This window comes from Schistocerca gregaria, chromosome 3 (assembly GCF_023897955.1).
Source record: "Schistocerca gregaria isolate iqSchGreg1 chromosome 3, iqSchGreg1.2, whole genome shotgun sequence".
Lineage (NCBI taxonomy): Eukaryota > Metazoa > Arthropoda > Insecta > Orthoptera > Acrididae > Schistocerca > Schistocerca gregaria.
In genome coordinates this window covers 235,812,814-235,836,636 of record NC_064922.1, presented here as the reverse complement: position 1 = coordinate 235,836,636, position 23,823 = coordinate 235,812,814, and the positions used below count along the sequence as shown (strand labels likewise).

General features: G+C 40.0%; 1 protein-coding gene across 3 annotated transcripts in view; it reads right to left on the bottom strand.

Moving 5' to 3' along the window:
• The window catches only part of LOC126354264 (uncharacterized), an 80,349-nt gene that overhangs the window by 19,287 nt on the left and 37,239 nt on the right, over nucleotides 1-23,823 (bottom strand). For all 3 annotated transcript variants that reach the window (XM_050003790.1, XM_050003789.1, XM_050003791.1), the window contains exons 6-7: nucleotides 10,431-10,503; nucleotides 5,789-5,911 (exon numbers count right to left, since the gene is read on the bottom strand). In XM_050003790.1, coding sequence (XP_049859747.1) covers nucleotides 5,789-5,911; nucleotides 10,431-10,503 — 196 coding nt within the window. The remainder of the gene's footprint in view (nucleotides 1-5,788; nucleotides 5,912-10,430; nucleotides 10,504-23,823) is intronic.

The window sequence follows — 23,823 nt, the reverse complement described above, 5'->3', positions numbered from 1 at the left end:
AACAAAAATAGACACTTGCAAAATACTTCATTTTGAGGGCCATAGATATCATATTAAAAAAACACTTGTTACCCATGAAATATCCACGGAAATGTATGATACACCTACAAAGTTCTACAACTCTGAATGTGGTATAAATCTAATTACGATGTCCTTTATTGCTAAAGTGCAAACCCTAGCATTCAAGACTGAATCACCTGAGGCGGAATACTGACAAAATAGCATTGATGCATGGATAATAACAAAGTTACCAGATGAATATAAACAATATGGAAGAGCTTGGGACTTTACTGCTAAGGAAGAGGAAACATTGAAAAACCTTTATTCAACACGTCACTAAAAGAAGATAAAATGAAGAAAAATAAAGATGAAATATGTATTGCAATCAAAGCTGCAGCCAACAAGAATAAACATCAGAATAAAAACAATGGGAAATTAGGAGGTGTTTTGAATGTGGATGTTTAGATCACTATGTCAGTGAAAGTAAGATGATACTTAGCAGTAACAAGAACAAAACACAATGCTCTACCTGTGCAAATATCATCTGGGAGGCGGTCGGATAATAAAAGGACTGCCTCTATGTCAGTACTGCAAAAACACAAATCATCCAGCTGCAAAATATTACAAAGAGGAACATGAGAAAAAGAAGAAATCAGCAAAGGCAGTCCCCCCCCCCCCCCCCCCCCCCCCCCAGGAGTACTTACAACAGAAAAGCAAGTAAAGAAAATTGATAAAATAGATAACATGATACCTGCCTGCTCCTTTCCCTACTTCCGCTCCAGCACTACACACACTTTGTATATTGCCAAGTCCTTTCTCCTTCTCTGGCTGTGCTGTGCCATGCCGTGCTGTCCTGTACTGTCCTCACATAGTCAGGCCTCAGTCCCTGGAGACAGTGGCCTAGTGTGTGTGTGTGTGTGTGTGTGTGTGTGTGTGTGTGTGTGTGTGTGTGTGTGTGTGCGCGCACACATGCTCTCGTTTTCTAATTCAGAAGAAGGAATTTGTCCAGAAGCTTAAATATTTTAGCAGTCTTTTTCATTGTGTCTGCCCGTGACTCAACACCACCTCAACATGGACATACCAATTTTCTTTTCCGTATTGTTGCTCTTCCATCCTGAAATTTCCACTGTTTGATTTTGCCTAATGGCTTTCTTTCCATCACACAATCCAGCACTGTTTTTTTCCCCCTTTGTTACTATTATTTGTATCTGCAGCATCTTGTGGTCCACATTCTTCCTGCTCATATAAATATTCCTGGACCTTACAAATTGATCATTATCTCCCTTCACCCTTGTGAGTTTTTCTGTACCTTACTGTGCCACACAAGACACTGGTGCACCCTGCACCTAACCACCCCATTCCTCCTCTCCCTCATTCTTTTCCCTTATTCAAGTTCACACAAACTGACCTCACCTAATCCGATTAAACCTGCTGACCCTCACATCACACAAACACCTACCTACCTGCATCCTATCATTATTGTCTTCTTATTTATTTTTCTCTTTGACCTCTTTTGTTTTGAGTTCATTTTGTCTTTCACTACAGGCCTTACTCAATTAGGTTTCATTTTTTCCCACTGTACTTCATCTGTTTAATCCTTTTTGTGATTTTTCCCACATATTTTAATGTGTTTTCTATTCACTATGATGGATCCTTGTTTCTTCCATCTGTGCCAATACAGAAAAACTTCCATATCCCTGAGCTAGAATGCAGTCTCACATACCATTTCCGCATTGTTGTTGACTCATGGAATTCCCTAAAATGGAATGATCAGCAAATTACTCATCTCTGACAGCAATCCCTCCTTCCACTAAGACTTCAGACCCACAACACAGACCTGGACCTGTCCTCCAAAAGTGGAAGTATCAGTCCTTTCTTAAGGCCTTTCCCTTAGCCCCACAATTAAATAATACTGGACTAGTTAATGGTCTTCTCTCCTTATCCCAGACCCTACAGCGAAAACACTTTCATGCCATCGATCCCATCAGCCAGACTCAATCCAAAACCAATACTGAAACTTTCCAGATTCAATTTACTCCTCCATCCAACTGTGATCCATCCCCACTGCCCCAAAACATATCTGTTAACTTTCCAGAAATTTCTTAACGTGAAATCTTGCTTCACTATGATTCCCCAAATCTCTCTATATGGAAACCAACCTTAGACCCACAGAAAGAACCGCAATACACCACTTAAAAAAGGATCCCAACCATCTAATCTTACATGCCAACAAAGGCTCCATCACTGTGGTAATGAACTGCAGGAAGGACTCCGTCAGCTATCAGACACATCCACCTATAAATCCTGCCACAGTGATCCTATTTCTGAAATCCAACAGAATTTCCAGTCCCTCCTCAAATCCCTATGTCCATCCCTTAACCTCTCACCTTAGTCTCTTCTCTCCCAAGTGCTCTCCGCACTTCTACCTACTACACGCATCTTAAATGTAAATAATTCAACCATCCAGGATGTTCCAATGTGGCTGGTTACTGTCCCCCACAGAGGGAATCTGTGCTTTCCTGGACCAACACCTTCATCCTATTACTTGTAACCCAGTCCCCTGGATAAGACACACCAACCATTCCTCTACTGCCTCTCCACAGGTCCTGTTCCTTTACCACCTGGCACCCTGCTTGTCACTATTTATGCCATCTCCCTCTACATTGCCACCACTGAACACTACATTTCCCAACATCGAGTTGAATCCAGGCCTACAACCATCTTCTCTAGTCACCATAACAAACTATATGCCCACCCACAATTACTTATCCTCTGAAGGCAACACCTACAAACAAATATGTGACACAGCAATGGGCACCCACAAGGCACCATTTTACACCAACCAAGTCATGGGCAATATAGAGGAATCCTTCCTTACTGCCCATAACCCCCCCCCCCCCCCCCCCAAACCCCTAACATGGTTCAGATTCACTGATGTCTTCATGACAAGTGCTCAGGGAAATGACATCCTATCTGCATACCCCTAGAAACAGAACACCCTCTCCTCCATTTGCTTCACCTGGTCCTCCTCAATTCAACATGCTCCCTTCCTTGATGTTGATCTCCATCTCAAAGAAGGGTACATCAGTTCCTCTGCCCACATCAAACCTACCAACTACCAACAATACCTTCACTTTGGTAGCTCGCTTCCATTCCATGAAAGGAGGTCCCTTCCATACAATTTAGTCAACACTAGTTGTTGCATCTGTAGTGATGAGCAGCCCTCTCCAAATGTGCAAAGTATCTCACTAAGGCTTCACAGACCAAAATTACCCATCTCAATCTCGCCCAGAAACAATGTCCTACACCTTGCCCCCAAAGTCACCTACTGCCCCCCCCCCCCCCCCCCCCCCACCACCACCATATCCATTGACCGAACATGAAGGAGCACTCCTCTCGTGACTCAGTACCACCCAGGACTGGAGCAACTGAATCACAATCTCCACCAATGTTTTGACTAACTTTCATTGTGACCTAAAAGAGGCATGTCATCCCCACACCTCCCACGGAGGTATTCCATCACCAATCAACCCTATTAAATATCACTGTCCATTTCTTGCTCCCAGTACCTTGCCTCATGACTCAGATCCCTGCAACAGTCCTAAAGGCAAGACCTGTCCCATACATCCTCTCACTGCCACCTACTCCAGCCCTGTGAAGGGCATTTCCTACCCCACCAAAGACAGGGCCACTTGTGATAATAGCCATTTGATCTACAAACTAAGCTGCAACCACTATGCAGAGGCAGTCTGACAACTCAGTTGCTGATACACTGCCCAATATGATGTACTTCACCTTAACTACTGCTGTCAAAGTCTATGTCATCTGGATTCTTCCTACTAATACAAAATTTTCTGAGCTACACTAATTGGAACCCTGCCTACAATGTATTCTTCGTATCCACAAACCCTCTAGCCACTACCTTTGCTAGTCCTTGTTCTTCATCTATCTATCCTCTTCCCTGCTTCCTACCCAGTACTATGACTGCCTTATACCCTGCCAAAGCACCTGAAAGTCCATTCGCATACTCTGCTTTTTTTCTTTCCCTCTCCCCTCCCTCAGCACAGCCTACTGATGCTTCACCTAACAGCCCTATCCTGTCTCCAAATCATCCCTGTACATTCCCTCAGGTATCACTAACACTTCTCCTTCCCTTCCCTGCTATCCCTCCTCCTCCCCACTCCATGCTGCCACCTTACCCGCACCAACCACCCTAGTAGCCTGCTGCTCACATCAGATGCAGTTGCAGACAGGGCTCAGTGCCTCCAGACGGTGGCCATGTGTGTGAGAGTTTTACTTGCGTAAATGTGTGTGCTTTCTACTTTGGAAGAGGAATTTTGCATGAAAGCTTAAATATTTTAGCTGTCTTTATCATTTTATCTTTCTATGTCTCAACACATCACCTCCCTTATCCTTTCCATATTGATGTTGTTCTGTCCTGGACTGTCCATTGTTTGATTTAGATATCAAGTTTGTTGTAGACAGTGGTAGTAATGAACACATGCAACATGAAAGGAAAATTGTGTCACATGTGATGAGCCAAGAAGATATAAAAATTAAGGTTCCAAAGTGAAATTTCATGTGTTCTAACCTTGTTGGTAAAGTTGAATCATAACAGGCGTTGTTGCCAAATGTGTCGAAAGACATTTTAATTTCAATTACCTGGGGAATAAATGCCAGAACTGTGTGGCAGAGTGGACAAAATTGTGTCAGAAGATGAAATGCCTTGTTGTGAAACATGTATCATGGCAAAGGAAGTTAGAAAACCATACAACACTGTGAGGCATACAGCAGTGAGACCCCTTGAGATTGTTCACATGACATAAGGTGAAGGAATGTCCACCAAATTACTTCAATTAAGAATATTTTCTAACATGCCCTGATGTCTTAAAAGTGCATCTTTTACATAGGAAAGGTGAAACAGATGACCACATCAAGAAATTTGTAAGTGAAAGTGAAGCTCATTTCAATATGAAGACAGGAAAAATCTGACTTTAAGGAATAGCGTAAAAACAAAAGTACAGTGATTAACTAAAGAGTTTCCTCAACTGCATGGTAAGGGAGAAAGAATAAATCTCACTATTACAAATAATGTAATGTTTGGTTCCAAAGTTGGAAACAAAATGTGGGGCTATGCAGTTTAAACTGCAGTTTATTTCATGAACAGAAGTTCTATTACAGTTGTTGATATGGCTCCAGCTCAAATGTGGTATGTTCCATTCATGAGAGGAGAACGAAACAGGTCTTTTGAGACAGGCACTAGGCTATCTGCAAAATTCCTGATAAGGGCTACTTTGATGTTCCTGTTGCCTACCACCTCAGAAGTTAGTCTCATTATGGCTTTTCTTGTGGTACTTATCATAATGCATTTTATGTGGAAAGTGTCTTGGTTAGTTACGAAGTCTGAGGATTATAGCAGGTGATAATTCACTACAACATAGGGGTTTATTGGTGCAGGGGAAATTTCATTCAATTCATCAAACGAGACCTTCTTTACATAACACCCAGTCTACAGAGATTCTTCCACAGTCACACTGTCTACAGTCAGCAAGGAAATGAAAATATATATATAAATATATATAAAATAAATATATCTTATTCAGATATATTTTTCAACCTATCCTTTAATTCTGAAGATGTTCTAAAAATTTAAAAATACTTTGTCTTTTCTTTAAAACCTGTGCTGTTCTAGTTTCAGTGATTAGAAAGTATGTGCATTATTTCTTTTCTGTATGTTATGATAGCTTGTAACTCAGATTTTACTAACTACATGCCAAAATATACTTACTTTTTTGTAGTGCTTCAGACTGCTTCCCATATGGTTTGCACATTGCTGGTCGAATACAGGTCTTCATTCGAGACATATTTTTCATTATTTCAGTGAATGCCCTGACTATTTTTTCCTGTCCCCCTAAAAACAAAACAAAATAGAAATACAAAAATGAGAACAACACTCAAATATGAAAAGATTGTGATTGTTCATTTGGTAATGTGTAAGCAGTTTCAGCTCTACACAGCACACAAGATACATGAAAACCACTATCACCTAAACTTCATTTATTAAGCACTGAGTGTCTTTTCTGAACATGATACTTTTGACTGGACTACGTTTGATCCCTTGCATCAATTTCCACTGATGGTTATTTAATGAAAAGTACATGAGCTATTACTACTAATCAGTTTAAAGCTGAATCAACATTAAAAATTGCCATGCTAATTGGGAACAAACAGGCATCACTATGTATTGTATATTGATTTAACCAATGATTTATTAGGACTATCAAGTAAGAACATTTCAGTAATACAGTGAAGAAATAAAAGAAGTTCTACTATGAAGATCCAAAATTTGTAATATTTTGGCCAGAAAGGGCACCAAATGCAAGACAGGAGGCCCTGAGCCACAAGCGAGACTGGAGCTGGACCGTGAAAGTCATCACATTGTCTGACCAGAAGCGATCCTCACACACACAGACTGTTTTGCCTACCTAAAAGAACGCTCATAATTTGCAGAATACAGACAATTTTTCAACGAAAGAGCTGACACAGGGCTTGCAGGTGCCAGACAAACTAAAACAATAACAATGGAATGCTTTCCAAGAAAAACATGTCTGGTAAGTGCATATGTATTTTTTAACATGAAAAGCTATGAAACTTGCTGTTAAATAATTTGACTGATGAGAAAATTTTGCAGAATGATGCAGGAGAGATCCTCCTAAAATGGGTGGCTTTAGTGATATCCTTTATGAAAGACCCTTCACTACAGCTCAAAGATTCCTCAGGATTTTGCTACTGGAGGCAAGGAGTGTCAGTGATTCAGAGCTAGCGATTCCACAGAGCCACCACCACCTCCATCATCTTTGTCTATTATGCATGCCAATGTTCTCTCACCCTACGCATGTGCCTCCAGAAGGCCTCATTGCCAGCACATTGTATATATTGCCAGGTAATGACACACACACACTAAATGCTGCCATCATAATACATCTGCCAATGGTCCATCTGTGTCAGAGTAACAATAAACAAGCTTTGGAAAGCAACCCTCAACAATTTTCATTAATATAATACACACATTATTTTGTTCTTACTGTCCAGCTCGGTGATGGAGAGATTTATTCATTTGTTTTGCAATGACTGGGAGAAAGCCAAATACTAAACCTCTTTTTCCAAAACTGTTTCACCGAGGAAGACTGTACTGTGGTTCCTCCTTTAAATCACTGTACCCCAAGGTGGATGGCTGGTTCATAAGACATTTCAGCGGGACCTGCAGCCACAACAGTAATTTGACACCTGTGTGTACCGATAAAGGAATATTGTGTATTGTGCACAACACATATCAGAATCCCCAAAAGAACTACAGAGAAAGTAAATTATCAAAACCATTGATACAAACAGATAACAATGGAGACAAATCCAGGGCTACCTAGCAGGTCATGGGACTCTCAACCTTTGCTGGTCTCGGCAAGAATCACTCAGCACTTTTGCACATATGGGCTCCACACATGGCAATATTGCATACTGATTAGTGTATAGAATGTTGCAACTGGAATTATCATAAACTTTCTTCAGTGAAAAATATTGTTGTAATGTTAATGATAATATATGCTGCAGTTTTTGAAGCCATTTAAATAGCAAATAAAACCAGCACTAATATGTGAACACTAATGATGAGTGGAAGGCAATACATTTTGGTAAGGTGAGAGAAACACCCATTGTGATTTGAGGAAGAAGAGCACTGATAAATCCTATTCATATGTAAGGTTTTTATGAATGTACAGGTGGCCCAGCAATATGTATATTAGGCTTTGTGGGCAACACCACCAGTCATTCCTGTACAGCATGGCCAATGCACATGACCACACAGTTTACTATATGTTGATAACGTTCCTTTTCAAGATAGCAGATTTGTTAACAACTGATTCATTTAGGATGTGCTAGGACAAGGTCTGCTTCAATTACAGTTAATGGTTAATATGATGTATGAGCTACGCCTTAATTGTAGTGATGAAATGTATGACAGTATGCTACAGGAAGCAGCATTATGGAAAGCTTCAAAGCATCACTGCCTACACTACTACAAAAACCTGTTTTTTACTGTTCTTGTGTTTGTGATATTTCCTAAATTGCAGTAATATCAATGCCTGTGAATTGTAGGTCTCATGTGGTTAATGGTGACTCCATGTAATGATTTCTATTGCCATTATTACATTCCAATGTTACAAAGAGGTAAAAGACAAGTTGCAGTTGTCACATTCTGAGCTAATACTTGGTAGACAGAGGAATAATACCCTTCTTGCTATCTCTACTAGGAGCTCAAACATAAAACAAACTCCGCCCAAACAGGAGATAAAGGCCCAACAGTACTGACCAGCCACCATATCATCGTCAGCTAGCAGGCATCACTGGATGCAGATATGGAGGGGCATGTGGTCAGCACAATACTCTCCTGGCCTTATGTCAATTTATGTCTCAATCAAGTAGCTCCTCAGTTTGTCTCACAAGGGCTGAGTGCACCCTGCTTGCCAACAGCACTCAGCATCCAAGTGCTAACCCAGCCCCGCAGTGCTTAACTTCGGTGATTTGGCGGGAACCAGTGTCACTGTGGCAAGGTCAACATGCCCTCATACTTATGTCAGTACAGTTCTGTCAACATATCTACATTCATCTACCCCACTGGTCAGAAATGCAATGCTACTGTGTGCCAAACTAGCACAGGATATTCCTGTGTAAATAACAGTATGTGTCACTCTGTTCAAAACCCCTCTATTTATTACACTCAATATGGCTGATCACCTAATCATCATCACTGTTTTAATTTCTTACCTTACTTCACATCACATTTTTGTCAATTTACAATTTTATAAAAAAAGGCACACCTGCAAGATATCAGCACCATTTGGCCCATAATTCTGATAGAACACAGTTACGACCTCCTGAAATTGCAGTTTTTAAACATTTGCACACACTGTTGTTTGTCACTTGCTCTGTCCCACTGCTGCTGCCTAATGCCCTAGTACTAAGTATTGTACAGCAGAGTGATGACCAGAGCCTTCCCACTCACAGGATGTTGAAGGCGAGGGTAGAGAAGGGGGGAGGTTGCCGTGTGTCCAATGCTTTTAGAAATCTTGTCAGAGCACATGTTATTTTACACAAAAAAGAGGCAAGTCAAATGAGTATGCAATATATCAACATCAAACACATAATATGTGTCCAATATAATTTTCACAATATTCTCATACTGGTATTCTTCACCAGTACTTACATAATACTTGAAAATCAAAAAGAATATATCTAATCAAGAGAATAATTATTATGAAATGAAGTTAACAATATACAAATGATGGGAATTCCATGTTGGAATATCAAAAATATAAGAAAAAGATAGATTGCTACTCACTGTAAAGATGAGACATTGAATCGTAACAGGAAAAACGAAAGAACACTTACACAGTAGCTTTTGGCCAAATCTTCTTCAGAAAGCACTCACACACATTTATTCACACAAACAAGCATACCTCATGCACACATGATCAGCACTCCAGCAGCTTGGACCAGAATGCATTTTTTTGGTAAAAAGCTTTTCGTAGTGCCTGTCTGCATCTCAACATGTCATCTTTAAGGTAAGTAGCGATCTACCTTTTCCATGTAGTGATTTTTGATTTACAATTTAATCATGCCATTCTTGTTGAAGAGTAGCACAAATCCCACAAATGCAGCGTCGGTTTTTGAATACAAAGAAAATAATGCACAACAGTGATGTTAAAAATTAAGTAGCACTTCGCTACTTCTTTAATGATGCGTTCATTCATTTTGTTAATTTACAGTGCATTTGAGTATCGTGACAAAGTGTTGAAATTCAAAAGATCTCTGGCATCAGCCACAGATTAGGAACTGTGCACTTGGGCACAATGAACAAAGCACTGTCACTTGTTGGTTCACCCACATTATGAACACAAACTTCTTACTCACTCCACTAAACAGCACTTTGCACTCAGGCATTATGCAGCTGTAGTGTGGCAGAGTGAGTGACAAACAATCAGTGCCTGCAAATGATTAAAAGCTGTACTTTCAGGCCATAACTGCATTTTTTTCAAAATCATGGCCTAAATTTTCACTCAGGATCCAATGCTGGAGCTGATATCTCGCAAATGTACTTTTTTCTCCTTAAAATATGAGGTTAAGTTGGTGATGTTTTTTCTCAATTGTACCTGATTTCATTTAAAATTACAAATAATATTCTGTCTTTAGCCAATTTAAAATTAGTTGGGCTATCTTTGCTGACAACGCTTCCATGATAATATAATATTTACCATCCAGATATATAATATTGCAATCTTTTCAAATTTTGGCTACATTTTGTTACTTTAATGGGTACTAAATTTCATTTACCTTTACTACAATTGTAAACAAAAATTCAAAATACTTAATTTTACCTTCAGAACCAGAGGATGTTCTTTTATCCATATCACTGTTGGGCCAAGCCCCATTATGAAGGGCTAGAAGATCCTGAAAACAAAGCAAAATTATTTCTTCTAAAGTATCTGACACTGTATAATTCATGTAGTCTGCTCTGCAGGAAGAATGAAGCTTAATGTCATTTTAATAAACCACTTCCAAATTTACTTATGAAAATTTGACAACATACTAAATGCAAAAATTTCTCCCACAATGTAAAAATTCAGAGAAATATTGAAGCCCAAATGACCAAATGAAGAAGCACTGAGACATTACCATATTCTATGGACTATAAGGCGCACTTTTTTCTTCGAAAAATTGCCTCCAAAATTCAGGTGCATCCTGTGCTCAAAATTAATATAAAAATATCCAGTGTTTGATTTAAAATTCCCACCAGTCTTAAAAATGGCCATATATTCGCATGGCTACTGCAATGTACAGTGCCAGTGAACTTGAACTGAAAATGCTTTACATTATCAGTAACAGTTCAATATTTTTGTTAATAGCTAATTTTGTAATGGAAAAAAATAAAAGGTATTCATATGAAGTGGGCTATAAATTGAAAAGTAATAGCATATGTAAAAGAACATGGAAACGAGCTGCAGAGTGGCATTTTGGCCCTCTACCAACAGAAAGAAAAACACCATTCGTGATTCGCAGGCTAGTCAGCCAGACACTCCTCTGACATCTGATGTATCAAGTAACAGAACTGTTGCCATGAAAGGTACTAAAACTGTAGCTACAAAAACAGGTGAACATGAAAAAAATGCACTACAGTGTTCCCCTTTCAAGTTAAGCTGATGATGCTCATCTTAATCCAATGATCATTTTCAAGTGTGAAACAATGCCAAAATCTTCTGAAATACTGCCAGGTGGTAGTGATCATGTACATGACAAGAGTGGGATGGAGAAGGCTGCTATGAAATTAGAGATAAGCAGAGAGTGGAAGAAAAGGAAAGGTGCTTTATTGAAGAAGAGTTCTCTTCTTGCGTTAAATCAGTTTAGTAGTCATTTGAATAATTTTGTGAAAGAGAAATTGAGAAAAGGAAATACAAGGCTTGCTGTCATTCTGGGAGGACTTACTTCACAATTGCAACGTCTTGATATCTCGATAAACAAACTATTAAAAGTGTATATGAGGGAGGAATGAACCAAATGGATGATGGATGAAACTCAACATGAATTCATGTTGAAGGGAGCTTTAAAACGAGCTACAATCAAACAAATGTGTCAGTGGATGAAACAGTTGTGGTCTAGAATGAGAGAAGGTATTACTTTTAAATCTTTCAAGACGTTCAAAATAAGTAATGCTCTAAATGACAGTGGAGACCATCTTATATATGAAGAGGAGAATGATGACGATGAAGAGGGAGAAGAAAGTTCAGATGACGATGTTCAGAGATTTTAAGTGTCAGTTCGGTTTTATAAACTAAGAGTTTTTTTCTTAGTCTAGCTTTGCAATCTAATAAAAAAAATTGCAAAATTTAAAAAAACTGATAAAAATTAAGATGTGTCTTATAGTCTTTAAAATATGGTACTGAACTTGTATACATTTCTTAACAGCACAGGTAGTTACTAAATCTTTATTTCTGTAAACATAAAATATGAACACCTGTATCACATTGACAAGGATGAGATAAAATGGCTTTTCATGTTAAATGACAAAGTGAAGATGAAAAAATTAACACCAATATGAACTACTGGAATTAAAGAGTTTCTTTCTTATGCATAGAGGCAAATAAAGTGCATTTTCTCTAATTATATCAAAATAAAAATTCAAATAAAAAAGCTGTAAAATTGCAAGGAGACAGAATGGCTTCAGAAGACAAATTCGAAAGTAAGAAAAACTATACCCAACTTTTGAAACTTCAAGTTCCTTCCTCAGGATGGAAAAAGAAATTGGGAAGAATGGAAAGGAGGGAGAGAGAGAGAGAGAGAGAGAGAGAGAGAGAGAGAGAGAGAGAGAGAGAGTCACTAGGAGCCCAGATTGAGAGGGGCCTACCTACCTTAAGGTTAAGGGAATACAAAGATTTTTTTCTAAACTAACTGAAATTCATGTGTGATAGATTATCGATAAACAGTGTATTATTGATGAATAATTACAACACTGTGGTGTTGATGCTCTTTTACACGATGTCAGATGAAAGCGTGATATTTATTCACCTCCCACTGTAGGGAATTTGGTTGTGTGTGTTTTAATGGTTGCAGGTATTCCTAGGAAAGTACCTTCAAGCTATATTATCAACCAGATTAAGATTCGAAAGTTTTTTCTGACAACCGAAGGGAAGGCATTCTATGAAAACAGAGTTGTTTAGGAAATTAACCAAGGAAAGGAAATATAAAAAATAAATGGTCTAAGGCAGCACAGAAGATGCAAACTTTGCAGTGTTTACCACTATACCTGTGCTCTGAACAAAACACATAACTGTACTTAATAAAGTTTTAAATATGTGAATAAAATGGTGGCAGGTGTTTATAAAGTTGAACAGAATTGAAAGTGCGCTCAAACATTGCATTTGAGCAGCGATTTGGTTTTAGTATTGCGAGGCATGACAGCGACTGACTGTTCATCATCAAATCCAAGCAACTTACAGAGATAAGGAAATAAATGTTTGGTTTAGGATGTGTGAATCTTTACAAAGAAGGACCAAACTGGTTACCATCAAGAGAGGCTCAAGAACAGGTGGTATGTGTTGATGCAGTGCTTAATCATGAATAACATAATTACATTTCATGTTAAAAAATTTTAAAGGCAATTCTACATTCATTTGTCAGGCAGAAGTTTGACAGTATGTCTTCAACAAATGCTAATTAGAAGATAAAATGTCAGAAAGTTGCAATGGACTTCTTGATTTAATACTATCAGTCTGTTAACATACGGATTTTGCTTACAAAGTGTGTTCCAAGGAACTGTATTTTTTTATTAATAAAAAACATAATTTAATGAATGATGTCGCATATAGAATGTTCATGTACCCTTCACAGCTTAAAACAACGAGTTGCAAATTTTTTAAGGACACCATAAATAAGATCCCAGTTACACTAGTGCACTATGCACTGAGCAGAGTTTTCTAGAATTTAAAAGCTCTTTTTTTACTTTCTGTACAGATATGAAATATAATCATTAGTTTTGTCAATGCCTCTAAATATTTGTAGCTGTCTGGTAAGTACGAAAGAAGGAAACAACGTACAGTGTGACATCACATACTTCACAAAAGTATCTTGATTCCCTTCTTGCCTTCTTCAAATCACCATCCCAAACTCAGCTTTTTATAACCCAAATCCATGTCACATGGTTTTTCTTCGCAGTGGGTGGAATTAATGATGGCCAAGATTGGAGAATCAGTTGCCTGGCACTGTAGATTGAAGGCAGGCGACCTGCTGCTTGTGAAGTGAACTCTTTCTGGTGTTTTGAGATATTATTCTCAATAAGAACATGAAACTCGAGAGAATTTTTCTTGCCACCTCATTTTCTTAACAGCACTTGTGTGTTGCACAAAGTTGGTTCGATACGATGAAAATTTTTTTCTTGTAACATCTCTTTCCTCTTTTACGCATTGGTGGGTTGATAACTAAGAGCTGATCTACTTTGTCTACTCCATCTATTGTGTTGTCAAATGCCATGGCTCCTGCTGGCTTCAGCCCCTCTTTGTGTCTTTTGTTTACAGCTTTCACTTCAGCATTGTGAATACTGGTCAAGATAGACACTTTTGTCTTGCCCTTCCAACAAACTGCTGTCACTTTTACCTTCTGAAAATCCATAATTTCCTAACAACAAAATGATGGAGACATGTCTCTTCTGGATGGCAGTCCAAATCCATACATATCAGTTCTCTGAACAAACAAGTCGATGAATTTAGGAGATGTGAAGTAGTTATGCAAGGTAATTACCTTTATTCAGAAGAGGTTTTATCAATATCACAACAATCTTTTATGGCTTTATACATTACATAACATTTTATACCTTTTCTTGTACATATAATGCAAGACCACACATACTCACTAAGGGACTCTCATGCCAAGAATGTCTCAATTCCAAACCTTACCCTTTTCAGAGGAAGATTGAAATCTGTTTCATAAAACATCAAACTCTCATTAATCTCTATATACCTATCTGGCAGGCACAAACTTTTGAATTTGTTATTGAGGTGTTCCAGTAAAGGTCAAATTTTGTTTAGCATTGCTGGTGGATGGTTCACAGGATCATAAGCAGAGCTGTGAAAAAGAATAAGGCATTTTTTCAGCATCCAGAAATGAGAAAAAACCCAGCACTTGTCAGAACATCAGTGTAGCAAGTATCGGGTGTTTTGTCCAATTTGTCAAATACACTCGATTGTTGGGATTTATCACAGTACTTTGAGGTACTACAAAAGCATTAACACTCACATTTCATTGCTGATATGTCCTTCCACTGAAAATATGTTTCTCTTTACTGTGCCTGCTTGTCTCTTGTGACAATGATGTTGATCAATCATTGTCAATGAATTGATCACTTGTGGTATGACATCCTCTGTACAGTTTTTCATTAATGGAACAGCAGGGCTTCTTGCACTTGGAAATCTTGGAGGAGTTGGTTGGAGCATAGAAGATGTATTTATTATGTATCATTCACCAAACAGGCAAACTTACAGTCTCCAATAAAACATTTTTCATCATTTTCCGGGCTGCTAAACTCAATGTCAGACTCAGGATAACTATTGCTATCCATTTTTGAATGTATTGCATAAACAACAATTCAAGACAGAGGCATAAATTTTGTTTTTGAATATATAAATATGTAAAAACTCAAAACAATATCTAGCAGCAAACTAAAACTGTCAGGATATAAATACTGGACTCTATGTTCTCTAGTGACTTTACACTCAATTTCCAGCACTGAAATGATATAATCAAGATTTTTATTTTTCATATATTTGTTCTAAGTTGCCTAAGTAAATTATGGATTATAAGTTTCTGTTAAAATAATAATAAAGAGGTAACTCAGGACTTTATTTAAATTCTTAACAAGAAGAATTTTAAAAACAAATCTGAGAAAACTCTGTTCAATGACAGATCATGTGAAGTGTTTAGGAGCACACAAGACATATTGCTGGGGAGATGTAATAATTGCTTGTGTAATCAGCAATAAATCATAGGACAATGATAGACAAAAGAAGGCCACACTGTCAAGGACAGGCCATTTTATTGAAGTGATGTGAAAGTAAGTTCATCATTGTAGTAATATATCATAACAAATACAGACCAAATGAAACACACATCACAGCAAACGGTGCCCAAACCAAACAGTTGCATCCATATACAGAATAACCCCCCTCCCGCCCCCCTCATCCCCCGCTCTTGTGATGGCAATGCACGTGTGTGTATTCTTGCATGCAAACAATCATAAATGTGTCTAATGGCATCCTGTGATAGACTGTCCCAAGCACCTTACATCTTCTGCTGCAATTTGGCAATGGTTCCAGTAGACTCTGGAGAACAAGTAAGTTCCCATATCCATATGATCCATACACGTTCAATTGGCAACAGACATGGTGATCCTTCCAGTCAGGGCAGCTGTTGTACACTGTGAAGGGCACATTGCATTCAGCAGCCAAATGTAGAGGGGCACTGTCCTGTTGAAAAAGCACATCACTTTCCTCTTGAAGAAATGGCGGTAGCACAGGGATAACAACTGCACAACCTTTGCAAAGTAGCAGGCACTGGCTATTTTGCCCGGCAGACACATTTTGACTGGAAGTTGTGACTGATGCCCCCTCCCACCTACACACTCCAAGAATCCTGGTCTACATCTTACACGTGAACATCTATCACAAATAGACTGAAACTATTCTCATCACTGAAGACAACAAAGCAAGATTCCACTCTCCAGTCAATGCTTTCATGACACCAGAGTAGCCATGCTCGGCAGTGTCGTGTTGTCAGTGGTGGCCGGCCAGTGGCACATGCGATCTTAGTCTTGCTACAAGCACAGAGTTCCCAATGGTCCTTGGTGACAAATCATGTGCAACATGTGCCCTAATATTTTCCATGGATGATGTTTGGGCAGTCACTGCTGAACTCACAATGTGAGAATCTTAGGAAGCAGGAGTGTGCTCCCTGCCGCCGTTGGATAAGCAGCTGCAGCAGCAAGTCGTATAACCCTAGCTTACTTATTTGTTAGATAGTTCAATTAATTTCTTTGCGTGTTTTTGGGTACTTGCATTGTTTAATTCATATATTTCAGGCGTATTATAGTATTTGAGGGTTGTAGCATCGCGCCTTAGTACCTGAATAGCGCAAATTCGCGTAGTCGCCTGTCTTCTGTTTTTGTTGTGAACGGCCAGTGTCGGTTGGTCACAGTCAGTGTGCTCCCTGCCGCCGTTGGATAAGCAGCTGCAGCAGCAAGTAGTATAACCCTAGCTTACTTATTTGTTAGATAGTTTAATTAATTTCTTTGCGTGTTTTTGGGTACTTGCATTGTTTAATTCATATATTTCGGGCGTATTATAGCACTTGACAGTTGTAGCATCGCGTTTTAGTGTTTACTTTGTAGATTCTTATTTAAATTGCGTGTGAGTTTCGTATAGGAGGTGCAATTTCGAGTTTTAGTTACTGTAATCGTAAATTCAGCAGATTGTAGCGCAGTCGTTAGGCATTTGTACAGGTTAGTTGATACATTCTTTGCGTGTTCCGCTTGCGTTATCTAGGCACGGACTCGTGTTTCGGTAACTGTTGTTAAACATCGATTAGAATGGACAGGGACTGCGATTGCTGTGTTCGGATGAGGGCTGACTTGGCATCCCTTCGCTCACAGCTGCAATCGGCGCTGACTTCGGTCGCGCAGCTTGAGGCTGTTGCCAATGGGCACCACTGTGGGGAGCAGGACTCGGGTATCATGGGGATGTCAACCTCGTCCCGTCTGTCCCCAGATCGGTCTGCCGCTGTGGTTGCCCCGGTTGCTGCCCGCAGTGGGGCTGAGCCCTCGCCTGTGGTTGATTGGGAGGTCGTTCCAAGGCGTGGCAGGCAGCGAAAGGCGTCCCCGGAGGCTGATCAGAAAGCCTCCCCGGTGTGTCTGACAAACCAGTTTCAGGCACTGTCTCTGGCTGAGCCAGAAGCGGCTGCCTGCCCTGTTTCAGAGGATCATTCTCAGCCTTCAAGGTCCGGGCAATCGCAGAGGGTGGGCTTACTGGTAGTTGGGAGCTCCAATGTTAGGCGCGTAATGGGGCCCCTTAGGGATACGGCGGCTAAGGAGGGGAAGAAATCCAATGTGCACTCCGTGTGCATTCCGGGAGGAGTCATTCCTGATGTGGAAAGGGTCCTTCCGGATGCCATGAAGAGCACAGGGTGCAGCCAGCTGCAGGTGGTGGCACATGTCGGCACTAATGACGTGTGTCGCTTTGGATCTGAGGAAATTCTCTCTGGATTCCAGCGGCTATCTGATTTGGTGAAGGCTGCCGGTCTTGCTTACGAGATGAAGGCAGAGCTCACCATCTGCAGCATCGTTGACAGAACCGACTGCGAACCTTTGGTGCAGAGCCGGGTGGAGGGTCTGAATCAGAGGCTCAGACGGTTTTGCGACCGTATTGGCTGCAGATTCCTTGACTTGCGCCATAGGGTGGTGGGGTTTCGGGTTCCGCTGAATAGGTCAGGAGTTCACTACACTCAGCTGGCGGCTACACGGGTAGCGGAGGCTGTGTGGCGTGGACTGGGCGGTTTTTTAGGTTAGAAGGCCTCGGGAAAGTGCGGGATGGGCTGCAATGTCAAAGGGTGCTTGGCAACTACAGGACGTGCTTGGATCAAGGAACAGTCGGAATTATAGTTGTAAATTGTTGTAGTTGCGCTGGAAAAGTCCCTGAGCTTCAAGCGCTAATAGAAAGCACAGAAGCTGATATCGTTATAGGTACAGAAAGCTGGCTAAAGCCTGAAATAAGTTCTGCAGAAATTTTTACGAAGTCTCAGATGGTGTTCAGGAAAGATAGATTAGGCAGAATTGGTGGTGGAGTGTTTGTGTCTGTCAGTAGTGGTTTATCTTGTAGTGAAGTCGAAGTAGATACTCCGTGCGAATTGGTGTGGGTGGAGATTATACTTAACAGCCGAATTAAGTTAATAATTGGCTCCTTCTACCGACCCCCAGACTCCAATTATACAGTTGCGGAACAGTTCAAAGAAAGTTTGAGTCTCGTAACAAATAAATACCCCACTCATACGGTTATAGTTGGTGGGGACTTCAACCTACCCTCGGTATGTTGGCAAAAATACTTGTTCAAAACCGGTGGTAGGCAGAAAACGTCTTCCGAGATTGTCCTAAATGCATTCTCCGAAAATTATTTCGAGCAGTTAGTCCACGAACCCACGCGAATTGTAAATGGTTGCGAAAACACACTTGACCACAAACAATCCAGAGCTGATAGAGAGCATCATGACTGATACAGGGATTAGTGATCACAAGGTCATTGTAGCTAGGCTCAATACCATTTCTTCCAAATCCATCAGAAACAAACGCAAAATAATTTTATTTAAAAAAGCGAATAAAGTGCCACTAGAAGCCTTCCTAAAAGACAATTTCCATTCCTTCCGAACTGACTATGTGAATGTAGACGAGATGTGGCTCAAATTCAAAGATATAGTAGCAACAGCAATAGAGATATTCATACCTCATAAATTGGTAAGAGACGGAACGGATCCCCCGTGGTACACAAAAAAGGTCCGAACGCTGTTGCAGAGGCAACGGAAAAAGCATGCGAAGTTCAGAAGAACGCGAAATCCCGAAGATGGGCTAAAATTTACAGACGCGCGAAATTTGGCACGTACTTCGATGCGAGATGCCTTTAATAGGTTCCACAACGAAACATTGTCTCGAAATTTGGTAGAAAATCCGAAGAAATTCTGGTCGTATGTAAAGTACACAAGCGGCAAGACGCAGTCAATACCTTCGCTGCGCAGTGCCGATGGTACTGTTATCGACGACTGTGCCGCTAAAGCGGAGTTATTGAACGCAGTTTTCCGAAATTCCTTCACCAGGGAAGACGAATGGAATATTCCAGAATTTGAAACACGAACATCTGCTAGCATGAGTTTCTTAGAAGTAGATACCTTAGGGGTTGCGAAGCAACTCAAATCGCTTGATACGGGCAAGTCTTCAGGTCCAGATTGTATACCGATTAGGTTCCTTTCAGATTACGCTGATACTATAGCTCCCTACTTAGCACTCATATACAACCGCTCGCTCACCGATAGATCTGTACCTACAGATTGGAAAATTGCGCACGTTGCACCAGTGTTCAAGAAGGGTAGTAGGAGTAATCCATTTAACTACAGACCTATATCATTGACGTCGGTTTGCAGTAGGGTTTTGGAGCATATACTGTATTCAAACATTATGAATCACCTCGAAGGGAACGATCTATAGACACGTAATCAGCATGGCTTCAGAAAACATCGCTCTTGTGCAACGCAGCTAGCTCTTTATTCGCACGAAGTAATGGCCGCTATCGACAGGGGATCTCAAGTTGATTCCGTATTTCTAGATTTCCGGAAAGCTTTTGACACCGTTCCTCACAAGCGACTTCTAATCAAGCTGCGGAGCTATGGGGTATCGTCTCAGTTGTGCGACTGGATTCGTGATTTCCTGTCAGGAAGGTCGCAGTTCGTAGTAATAGACGGCAAATCATCGAGTAAAACTGAAGTGATATCAGGTGTTCCCCAGGGAAGCGTCCTGGGACCTCTACTGTTCCTGATCTATATAAATGACCTGGGTGACAATCTGAGCAGTTCTCTTAGATTGTTCGCAGATGATGCTGTAATTTACCGTCTAGTAAGGTCATCCGAAGACCATTATCAGCTGCAAAGCGATTTAGAAAAGATTGCTGTATGGTGTGTCAGGTGGCAGTTGACGCTAAATAACGAAAAGTGTGAGATGATCCACATGAGTTCCAAAAGAAATCCGTTGGAATTCGATTACTCGATAAATAGTACAATTCTCAAGGCTGTCAATTCAACTAAGTACCTGGGTGTTAAAATTACGAACAACTTCAGTTGGAAGGACCACATAGATAATATTGTCGGGAAGGCGAGCCAAAGGTTGCGTTTCATTGGCAGGACACTTAGAAGATGCAACAAGTCCACTAAAGAGACAGCTTACGCTACACTCGTTCGTCCTCTGTCAGAATATTGCTGCGCGGTGTGGGATCCTTACCAGGTGGGATTGACGGAGGATATCGAAAGGGTGCAAAAAAAGGGCAGCTCGTTTTGTATTATCGCGTTATAGGGGAGAGAGTGTGGCAGATATGATACACGAGTTGGGATGGAAGTCATTACAGCATAGACGTTTTTCGTCGCGGCGAGACCTTTTTACGAAATTTCAGTCACCAACTTTCTCTTCCGAATGCGAAAATATTTTGTTCAGCCCAACCTACATAGGTAGGAATGATCATCAAAATAAAATAAGAGAAATCAGAGCTCGAACAGAAAGGTTTAGGTGTTCGTTTTTCCCGCTCGCTGTTCGGGAGTGGAATAGTAGAGAGATAGTATGATTGTGGTTCGATGAACCCTCTGCCAAGCACTTAAATGTGACTTGCAGAGTAGTCATGTAGATGTAGATGTAGATCTGTTCTGTCTGGATGTCCAGAATTTGGTCTACAAATGTGAGAAAGAACAACAGACCACTGCAGAGAGCAGCGAAACATCACCGATACACTGTGCTCAAGATGTGCAGCAACCCACTGATACGTCCATCCAGCTTCCAGCAGGCCCATAATGCAGCCCTGTTAAAATGCCTGATATTATTCAACCGGAGTACAAACTTGTTGGCAAAATGTGGTTGTATCCTAGAATGAATGTTGCACACTCTTTTCACCCCTAAACTCAGCACTGTTATTGCTTGCAGATTCAAAAAAGAGGGTGCACAGGCAGACCTCCAGGGTACCATCTCATCACCAATGACAGTAACAAAGAAATCACGAGCACTATAACCTCTCAGGGTGCACATCTTATACCCTTGTGACACTGAACATGGTCCTTAAAGGTGCTACATTTTTTTTTCTGGTGTTGGATATGCTTGACAATGATGTTCAGATACACAGCAACATTGGTTGCATATGCAAGGACACAACAGAAATTAATTTCCTCAAACCTCTTAAGCCTGATCTGGTGCTTGTGAATTTTACCTCTGAACATATCAAACATTCCTTCTTCATGGATACTTCCATGACAAAACTGAGTGGGGGGAAAAAGGTTACCAGCTGGTTAATATTGATGGCAGAAAAATCTCTCTGATCTGAAAGTTTTCTGAATCAGACTAAATTATTTATTAATGCACAAAATCATTTCCGAACCAACAGGTGAAGTGGAGCAGCTGTTTGCTGTTTTTGAAGATTAGTCATATCATTTATCACAATTAATTAATCTGTGGACAAATGTATTATTATTTAAAGTTTTTAGTGTTACAAACAATGGTTTACTGATTTAAAAAATTGTGTATGTATGTTTTCAGGGAGTCACTTACAACTATTTTAAGTATGTAAGGAAGATTAATGTAACATCAAAGAATGGTCGTAAGATATGGAGCACAAACTTAGATTGGAAAGGCTGGGTCCTTTCAAACGAATCATTGCAGCATTTACCACACTCTTAAAAGATTTAGGCAAGCTGCAGAAAATCTAAATCTGGATGGCTTGGGGTTTCAACCACTCTCTTACTGAATACAAGTCTAGTATCTTGTCACTGTGCCACTACATTGGTTGGTGTAAAGCAGAAATGAGCTATGAAAACACAGAATGCTTTGCAAGGTACAGAGTACATCAAAGTTCTGCATGAAGGCATAAGCTATTCTTCAATGTGGGAAAGAAGACACATTAAGTTGCAGACAGGCATAATTAAAAGACACGTACATCAAGGTTTCAGCCACAGCCTTCATCAGCAAAAGAGAAAAACACACCACTGATAATACACACAAGCAAGAACACCTCATGCATACACTTCTGCCAACACCAGCATCTCGGGCCGGGTCCTACACTGTTGATAATCCTACCTGGCATTTCCAGTGTTTCATATGCTATTCTTCGTATTTACCAATGATTTACAAAACCACTTAACTGAAGAAGTGCCTATGTTGCAGGTAAATGATAACAGACTCTCTCTCTCTCTCTCTCTCTCTCCTTTTTTTTTTTTTTTTTTTTTTTTATTACAATGGACTAAGATGCAATAGAAAATTTATGCAACAACAGAGTAAGCAGAAAGATGGTTAAGGAACAACAGCTTGGCTGCAAATGACAGCAATATAATACAGAAGAACTACAAACACATAAAAACTAAAACCCTGCCTGAACAGGTCCAACAGTACTGCCAACCGCCCTGTCATCCTCGGCCAACAGTCATCAATGGATGCGGATAGACATGTGGTCAGCACACCGCTCTCCTGGCCTTTTTCAGTTTTCATGACTGGAGCTGCTACTTCTAAAATAAGTAGCTCCTCAATTGGCCTCACAGGAGCTGAGCACATCCCGCTTGCCAACAGCGCTCAGTAAAATGAACAATTACCCATCTAAGTACTAGCACAACCCGACAGTGGTCAACTTCAGCGATCTGATGCGAACCACTTTGGCAAGGCAGGATAATTATATTTTCTGTCATCATTATTTCAAAATTAGTTATCTATCAAAGAACTGAAGTAAAAATGAAAAATAAATCTTGATGCCTTGTCTATTTTTAGTATGTATTACTATTGAAGATATATCAATTACATATATGGCAGTGACACTTTAAACAATGGCATAAATGGCCAGTTTTCTAGACCCAACATGCTTTTTAGTGGCCAGTATTCAAAGTGTTAAATATGTAGTTTTAGTTCATATACAATTAGCTAAACATATGGTAGAGTAATGTCAACAAAGATGATGAAAGCTGCATGGAAACTCTTGGATGGAATACAAACATCACTTACATTAATTATTTAAGTAATGAGTAAAGGATCACACACACATATTTTTTCCCTTAACAAGCATACCCACAGAACAATATTGTCAGACAACACACCTCTGTCAGGGTGTGTGTGTGTTTGTGTGTTTTTAAGCTGTGATGCTGTGTTCATTCTCTTGTTTACATACACGTGTGCTGATTAATGAATCCACTGTTACAAGTTTAAGGAAACCTATTAAATAAATAAAAAAAATACTGAAAAGAGGATACACCTGCAAAAAGAATGTTGGGCATATTCAATAACCATATACTTGAAGCCTAATAAGTCTGTCTGGCTTTTATTTCCTTGACTGTGAATGGTAAATGATTTATTTCCCCAGTTACAAGTAACTGACCTGTAGCCAGGGTGGCTAAGTGGTGGAGCTGCCACTTTTGGGCATCCTAGAAAACTTGATAACAGTAGAACATGGAAAATAA